Consider the following 9,295-nt stretch of genomic DNA (forward strand, 5'->3'; position numbering starts at 1 on the left):
AAATACTTCCTGATATACATCCTAAGCTCTGCAGACTGCATTCATCGCATGTTGACAAAGTCCAGACCCCAGGGCTCACCTCGGGAGCTGTCTTCTCTATTCAAGTGGCTCAGCCCCTCAACTCTTAAGCTCCCACAGCCTGGTCACTGGAGTCAAATAAGATGATTCCATCCCTTTGCTGATACTTCCTGAAACCCACTGTGATCTGCCTTTTGCAAACACTGTCACAATTCAAGACAGACTGTCATTGTCTCTCCTCCAGGAATGAGCAATAAATGGGAGGCACACCAAGTGCCTGACAATAATGATGAGTGTGACGGGTGAGAAGGGGCGATGAAGACATCCATCACAGGTGCGGAGAGGACCCAGGCGGTGCTGAAGCGGACAGAGGCTGCGAAGAGCTTCCAGGAAACAGAACCAAAGGGGGCTACACAGGAGGATTAACTCTTCTGTGCAGGTAAAGCAACCCAAGGTTCTTGGAGTCTCATTTCTGAGTATGCACCATACTAAACATCACACCATGTGCTAATCTGTCTCGGTCAGAAAGTATCTAGAAAGATGGACTTCCACACACTGGCATTTTTCTGATGAGAAATCAACGTGATGTTCTTCAGACAAAAGCTACATGACAAGCAGCCTGTGATGTAAGGCAGAGGAATACACACACGTGCACGCCTACACACACACACGTGGAGAGCCATACAGTGATGCTGGTGAGAACAATGGTCACTGGTGGATGTACTGACTAGGCACTGAGTCAAGAGATGAAAAGCCCACCCCAACCCTGGAGTCGGTCACCAGGCCCTGGGGACCATGAGACCATGGCGGCGTGCAGATTCTGCTGGGTCAGCTGCTTTGGTAAACCCCAACCCCACCCCGTCCCACCAACTCACATTAAGGGTGTGGCAGATAAGCCCTCTGGGTCTGTCTTCAGATGAACAGATACCAAGTCAAGCATTACCCGCTCTGCCATGTACGAATGCGAGAATGCAGATTCACCTGCTCGGGGAGCTTCCCAGGTGCGCTGAAAACTCTCGCTCTAGACCAGCACCAACGTTCATTTAAGAGCCACCTACAGGCTCCCCTGGCGGCTCAGCGGTTAAGAATCCAGCTGCCAATGCAGAGGACACAGGTTTGATCCCTGACCCAGGAAGATCCCACATGCTGCGGTGCAACCAAGCCCACACGCCACAACTGCTGAGCCTGTGCTCCAGAGCCCGGGGGCCGCGGCTACTGAGCCACATGCCACAGTCACAGAGCCCAGGGCCACGGCTACTGAGCCACACGCCGCAGCCACTGAGCCTGTGCTCCAGAGCCCGGGGGCCGCGGCTACTGAGCCACACACCACAGCTGCTGAAGCCCACACACCCCAGAGCCCACGCTCCACAGCAAGAGAGCAGCTCCGCAGCCACAACTAGAGAAAGCCCAGGCGTGACAACGAAGGCCCAGTGTGTCCTGAACTAAATCAATCTGAAAAAAAAGAATTTGCTACCAGGAGGCCCACCAGTTTCCACAAAAAAAAAAAAACACACGGAGGGGATATATGTATACCTATAGCTGATTCATGTTGAGGTTTGACAGAAAACAAAATTCTGTAAAGTGAGTATCCTTTAATAAAAAAGTAAATTAATTAAAAAAACAACAACAACAACCACAGACAAATGCCCAAACCCACCAAGGTTGGCTGCAGAGGTAAAATCTCTATTTTAAATCTCCTGAGGAGTGGCTGACCACACAGGGTATTGTCGTGTTGTCATGTAGGGAAGACAAGCAGTGAATCACTGTGGCTTCTAAAACATGGCTACTCTCAAGACCCCAAGACTCCAGCCCGCACCCCTGTGGTCCCCAGACACCTGGGCCCCAGCACAGCCCATCCTACCCCCGCCACCCAGCAGGGCCGCTACCACCTTCCAGACTCCTTAAAATCCAGGCCCAGGCAAGGAGGACCTTACGAAGGAAAGTGTGTCCCTTTCCCCTCATCCAAGGTTCACCTCCCGAGTCTCCATCGCCCGTCCTGGGATGACCCATGACACACGCTTAGGGAAGAGACCCAACATGCAGAGGTCAGCCTCACCCTCCTGTCAACACCCAGAGCCTGTTTCCCAAAACTGAACCCAGAAAAAAAAAAACACACACAACAAACTCACAGTCACAACCCTGATAATGCTCACGATACATGGGGGAGAAAGATGGGTTTATAAGGCAGTGCATGCAGACTGGGAGCTGATGGGGCTGAGAGATACGTGCAACGTCTGCAGAGAAGCCAGGAGCCACCTCCGCCAGAGGATCTGACAGAAGACGTGGTCCCCAAGCTGACCCGCAGGGGACAGGCTGCCTGTAGCTCAGCAGTGGTGCCCCGGCTCCAGGCAGAGGGGACACAATAAAGGCCACAGCTGACCCTTCTTCCCACAAAGCGTGTGTGCGCCCCTGAGAACAGACTCTGTCTCCATCACCACTGTACTCCCCACGCAGCCCCCCAGCACGGAAGTCTCTCTTTACCAGCAGCTCAATACATTGTGGCTGAGGGAAATAAATCCAGCTTATGAATTATTACTTCCAATATGTCCATCTGAAATGTGTTCTCGTGTCTCCATAACGGTAAACACTGGGCTGAGCAAAAGACGAAGTACTTGGCCAACAATATTTATCACATAAATAAAATCAGAAAGAAAAATTCACTTCACTGAAATGTAATTTACAAGGAATAGCCCCTGGATATCAACTCTTAAGTTAAAAAAAAGAAATCGTTACTCACCTATGTCATTTTTCTTTGATATATCACTTTTCTCCAAATTCTGTATTTTAAATAAAAGAGAAAAAGATCAATCTCGTCACATTTAAAGAAAAACAAACAAACAGCAATACATGAAATAAACAAGTATGATACATATTAACATCTGGGGGTAAGACATGGAAAATGAGAGCTTGGACGTGCTTCCTTAAAGAAACAGACAAAAATTAAGGCAGGAAAAGCAGCAATAATATATTTCTGCATCAGAACAGAAGACTCCTAGGGGGCTGTTCCTCTCCTACGTGATGGTGGGCAAGTCACTGAATCGACCTGAGGCTCTTTCTTCTCATGTAAAATGGTTCACAATGTTCCTGGGAGAGATCGTTTTAAACCCTGATACATGGTAAGCATTACAAACGCGCCAGGACTGTACCCATTCTGCCTATGCGTTCCTTGGGAAGATGGGCTCTACCAAACACCGTATTTATTATCTGGGGGGCTCAGCCATGCTGCCATCAGCAATGTCACCACTGTATTCGCTCCTGCCTGAGAAGCAGCCCTGGGGGGAGGGGGTCCGCTGGGGCTCACAAGATTTCCTGAGCACGGAAGGGCCTCTCAGAGCTGCAGAGCTTCAAACACAGAAACGTGGACGTGGGCGCGTGAGCACGGATGTACCTGATCCTGATCAAACCAGCTCCTCAAAGACTCCTCCACAAAGCGCAGAGTGTCAGCAGCTAAATCTGCCATCGTCACTGTCTCCTCTGGCAGAAGGAATTCTCCCTCTAATTGCCCCTTTCCGTTTTCAACCACCACACGCTATAATTATGACAATTGGACGGTGGCAAATATCCTTCCATTTCCCGCACGACTGCAACAAGAAATGCAGTCGTGAGCCGCTATCAGCAAAACATCAGCAGCTTACAAGCCAAGATACTGCCACCGAGACATGTCCTCTCGGGATGCAGGAGGGACTGTGACAGCAGACGGGGGAGCGGCCACCTTCGGCAGCATTTTCTGAAATTCTCTGTCTCAGGGGTAGAAATAACAGCGAGCGGAGAAGAACCTCAGAGTTATGTACTGATCTGCTTGCTACACCTTGGGGTCAAGTGACACCTGACCTAATGATGATAAAACACATACTTCTCAGAAGAGCCGCCAAGAAGACTGGAAGGCTCAACCACTTCCCTAAATGTGCTCAACCAGAGCCGGGCTAGCATCCTAGGTCGGCACATGTGGACTCACTGCCTCTCTGGCCAGGAGCACGGCCTGAGCCCGGGGACGGAGCCCTCAGCTTCGCCTTAGCCAGGCTGCCTCCTCCTTGCCAGGCCACGCCTTTGGCTGCTAGACACGGGTTATAGAAAACTGGAAATTTCAGATCCAAAAGTAGCACTGGAGTGGATAAAGAAACCGTGGCCTCTTTGTACAATGGAATATTAATCAGCCTTAAAAAAGGAGCGAATTCTAGGACCTCCTTGGTGGTCCAGCAGTTAAGAATCCACCCGCCAATGCAGGGGACACCGGTTCGATCCCTGGGCAGAGAACTAACATCCCACATGCCATACGGCAACTAAACTTGTGCACCACAACCAAGAGCCCACAGATCCCGAGTGCCACAACTAAGACCCGACACAGCCAAATAAATAAATAAGTAGATTTTTTTTAAAAAAAGGAAGGGAATTCTGACACAAGCTACAATACAGATGAACCTTGAGGACAGGATGCTAAGTGAAATAAGCCAGTCATAAAAAGATAGAGACTGTATGACACCACCTACGTGAGGTACCTAGAGCTATCAGAGATGGAAAATGGGCTGGTGGAGGGCCAGGGGCCAGGAGGGGACGCAGAGCTGTGGTTTCATGGGGGCCAAGGTTCAGTTCTGCAGGATGAAGAGAGTTCTGGAGACTGCTTGCACAACAGTAAGAACATACTTAGCCCTACGGAACTGTGCACTTAAACTTAGCTAAAATGGTAAATTCTATGTGTCTTCTACTGCAATTTTCTAAAAATAGCATGGGAGATGATCCAATCCAACATTCCCCTTCTGCAGATAAAACAAAAGAGGCTCAGAAAAGGTACAGGATTTGCACAACATCTAACAGCCATTCTAGCCACAGGCCAGGACTGGAATCCAGCTCTTTGGCTCCTTTCCAGCGTTCCTTCCTTATACCTTCCAGTAATGCGTGCCCAATCCTCCCCCAGAGGCACTGTTCAGAAAACTCACATCGTGAGATGGAAACATACTTTGAGAGTAAGCTAAAAGATATGCAGAGTACATCATGCAAAATGCCAGGCTGAATGAAGCACAAGTTGGAATCAAGATCCCTGGAAGAAATATCAATAACCTCAGATATGCAGATGACACCACCCTGATGACAGAAAGCGAACAGTAACTAAAGAACCTCTCGATGAAGGTGAAAGAGGAGAGTGAAAAAGTTGCCTTAAAACTCAACATTCAGAAAACTAAGATCACGGCGCCTGGTTCCATCACTTCATGGCAAATAGATGGGGAAACAATGGAAACAGTGACAGACTTTATTTTCTTGGGTTTCAAAATCACAGCAGATGGTGACTGCAGCCATAAAATTAGACGCCTGCTCCTTGGAAGAAAAGCTATGACCAACCTAGATAGCATATTAAAAAGCAGAGACATTACCTTGCCAACAAAGGATGGTATAGTTAAAGCTATGGTTTTTCCAGTAGTCATGTATGGATGTGAGAGTTGGACCATAAAGATGGCTGAGCACATAAGACTTGATGCTTTTGAACTGTGGTGTTGGAGAAGACTCTTGAGAGTCCCTTGGACTGCAAGGAGATCCAACTAGTGAATCCTAAAGGAAATCAGTCCTGAATATTCACTGGAAGGACTGATGCTGAAGCTCCAATACTTTGGCCACCTGATGCTTAGAGCTGACTCATTAGAAAAGCCCCTGATGCTGGGAAAGATTGAGAGCAGGAGAAGGGGATGACAGAGGACGAGATGGCTGGATGGCATCACCGACTCGACAGACATGAGTTTGAGCAAGCTCCGGGAGTTGGTGATGGACAGGGAAACCTGGCGTGCTGCAGTCCATGGGGTCTCAAAGAGTCAGACATGACCGAGTGACTGAACTGCAACAGCAAAAGGATTAATAATACCTACAACAAAAGCCACCTTTACCGGAAGCTGCACACAAAAAGTATCCTGAACTCGAAGATTCCAGCAGCCGAGCTGAAACAGGAACTAGACTTTCTGCCAGATGCCTTGGCAAAACCAAAGAAAATCAACTGAAATTCCACAGCTTTCTGTTATTAAGCACTGCAGCTCTGACTGCTGGATACAAGAGGTAGGAAATGACTGACCATTTCAAACGGCTCAATTTGTAAACTGTAAAAATAAAATATCCAAGGATCGCCTGATTTAGGTGAACTGAAATGGAACCAAAATGGTCTTCATTAATTTCCCCTTTGAGAAAGAAAATCGGAGTAAATGAACTAATTGACAGAACATTTAAAATTCTGTCTCCAGCTTCCCTTGTGAAAAGGCTTAATTCTTCCTAAGAAGAAACACATGGTTTATTTTATTATCTCTTCTGCTGTGTGTTTCTGACACCATCAGTATCCATCAAAACGTGCTCACTGTCAAAAGTTCTCTAGGTCAACGGAACTGCTACCCAGAAACAAAAGACATCTGCTACCAGGGCACCCACCCCACAGACAGCTCCTACCCTAGCCAGAAAAACACAGATCTAAGACAACCTTCAGTACAGCTTTTATCTTTAAAGCACAAGAGATTTGAACACTTGCAATCCATATAGCACTTGCATGCTTAGTTTATAAATCCTTCATTAAAAGAAGATTAAAAAAAAAAGCCTCACAAGAATTTGCTATGAAATCTTTTAAGTAAAGAATTAAACTGGCATCTTCAGCTTGATCACAACCACCCAGCCACCCCTGTGTTGGAAACTTCTTGAAAGGCTGCATGGGGCCTTTCTTGCTGTCACAGCAGGTAAACGTGTAAATAGGGACGGGCACTGCTCTCAGTGGCAGACATACAACATAATCTTCAAAACCGCTTTGTGAGGGCAGTCCTGTTCCAGATGAGGGAACTGGGCATGGGTGTGTCCGCCGGGGGCCAGGGTGGGAGAAGGACCGTGAACCACAGCAGTCTGGCTCCAGAGCCTGGCTCCACGCCTATGTCCCACAGGGCCCAGAGTCACAGGCCAGCGCAGGACGGAAGGCAGGTCGAAGTCACCCCCAGAGCTTGGCTGAGGCCATGCATAGCATGAGCTGGGAAGGGCACGCTCCACGGAAAGTGGGGGTGGGCCAGAATTCAGCAGAGCCAGGGACCCGGGAGCCAGGAGACGCATCTGGGCCAGAGGGCAGGCCCCGGTCTGGACGGCAGGACGATGGCCACCTCGGGATTCCCTTGAGGAGCCTCCTGACGCCAACCAGGGAAGCTGAGTGGCTTCGGGGAGGCCCCCAGCTCTGAGCAGGACTGGCCTGGTTCTAGGGAACCAGCGCCCTTGGCTGCAGTGAGCAGTGGGGCGGGCAGGACGGCCTTCTGGGCCGCAGTGACGGCTCCCAGGTGTGCTGAGCGTTTTACGCCAAGGACAACCCCAGTGAGCATGATTACTGTCAAGCACCTTAAGTCCTATCTCAGGTTCATCCTCAGACAGACTTCAGATGACCTTGGACAAATTGATTCTCCTCCGTCTCCCAGCCTTGGCATGGGCTACAGTAGACATTTCATCATTGCCTCTCCTCAGGGGATTAATGGCTTTTTGGCTCCGTAGCCAAGCACAGATGGGGTTAATGACACTTTTCAAGGACTTTGGACTTACCTTATCTCTGCTTATATTCATATATGTATTTAAGGCCAAAAATATATGTATTTCCTCTTTTGGAAAGATGAGTAAAAACCTATATTTGAAAGTATATGCTATAATTGCTAAATCTATTATACAAAATTTTAAATCCCTATTAATAACCCTTAAATTCAGAATCAGCTTCATTACGGCCAAACACATGCCAATGCACAGGGCAGCGTAATACAAAATTACAGCATGAAAAATTCACGGAGTCCGAAAGTGTGGATTCTGACTTCACCTTTTAATAGTCACGTGACCTCGATCAACTCACTTCTCTAGGCGTGTATTTTCTCTGCTCTGTATGTGAGTATCTGCTTTGCTTAGCAATAACACGACCACTGAGTAAAGCAAACCGAATTAAACGTCTGAAATGCTTTATTAACCATAAAGAATCATAAAACCATAAGGAATTATTCTCCTCAGTTCCCTTGTGTGGGAAACCCATGGTATAGTTAGAACAGATCACATTCTGTTGGTAAAAGAAACATTCTATTTAAAAACACTTTTATACTAATTGTGGGGTAAAAAAGAGAGTCAACTGAGCCTTAATTAATGCGACAAAAACAACTCATATTTTAAACAATATTCTCTTTCTCAAATGCTAAACTGATCTAATGCAACCCCAAATGCTAAAATTTAGATGCAGTTCTTAAATGCAACCACTGATTGGAGAGGAGCAGCTCTGAGATCTGGGAAAATGCTGTTCCCTCTCATGGGTCCCCCATGTCTTCATTTCAGGTTCTGACTGTACCAGGAGCCTGGTGGTCACCTTTGGGGTCTCTCAGCCAGTCCCCAGGATGCCCTCTCACTTAAGGTCACCTCAAGGTGAGGGGCACTCAGGGACTTGTGACCCCGACACAGCACACATTTCACAGGCTGGGAAAACTAGGTCCAAGGTCAAGTCCATGGGGTCTCAAAGAGTCAGACACGACTGGGCCACTGAACAACAACCTAAGACGTGGTAAGACCAGAAAAAATCTACAGTGTCCAAGTTAAGACTTCTAAAATGTCTAGCTCCATATCCAAATACCTTTTTTCTTAAGATAAAATTTAAAACCAAGTGGATCTACCTTAATGAAGGTGGTTTTTTTTTTTAAGCAAGACGATCTGTGAGTTGCTGCTGTGGATTCAAAAATCAATGTTGACCAACATTTCATTAATTCTTTGAAAGATGTAATCATTATAGCTCCCATTAAAGAAAAGACAGACAAATCTCAGACCGCAATAATAGATTTGATTTTAGAATTAGTACCTTAGACTGTTTGGCTTCTTTCTTCACATCTTCAGAAACCAAAGCAAAAGCTGGGGGGAAGGGAGAAATAAGAAACATTTGTACATTAAAATCAGCAATTAAGATTCATTCTCATATTCAACAGTTTTGCTTAAAATAGAAAAAAAAATTATACTTTAACAGAATAAATTTTGCTCGTTTTAAAAGCAGCTGCATTGCTGCAAACTAGTACCGAAGGCCGCCGTTCTCCAGACCTAAGAGCATCCACTGGTGTGAAGTCAACAGGCTCAGGTGCCCAGCAAAGGAAACATTACATCTAAAGAAAGAGGATACCATTTCTATCTGTAGCTAAAAACCACAAGACAGAGGCATACAGAGGACAACTTCCTAGAAACCTGAATTCTGGTGCCTACCAAAGCAAAGGGGAATTGCTGAGATTCCACTGGGAAGAAGTGCAAATTCCCACTCTCACATCCCTGCCAGAGC

At 47.0% G+C, this 9,295-nt stretch overlaps 1 protein-coding gene across 1 annotated transcript in view; it reads right to left on the reverse strand.

Moving 5' to 3' along the window:
- The window catches only part of B3GLCT (beta 3-glucosyltransferase), a 94,975-nt gene extending 86,067 nt beyond the window's left edge, over positions 1-8,908 (reverse strand). The window contains exons 1-2 of the mRNA XM_052650025.1: positions 8,831-8,908; positions 2,756-2,795 (exon numbers count right to left, since the gene is read on the reverse strand). Coding sequence (XP_052505985.1) covers positions 2,756-2,795; positions 8,831-8,908 — 118 coding nt within the window. The remainder of the gene's footprint in view (positions 1-2,755; positions 2,796-8,830) is intronic.
- Between the last annotated feature and the right edge of the window lie 387 nt (positions 8,909-9,295).

This window comes from Budorcas taxicolor, chromosome 12 (assembly GCF_023091745.1).
Source record: "Budorcas taxicolor isolate Tak-1 chromosome 12, Takin1.1, whole genome shotgun sequence".
NCBI classification, from domain to species: Eukaryota; Metazoa; Chordata; class Mammalia; order Artiodactyla; family Bovidae; genus Budorcas; species Budorcas taxicolor.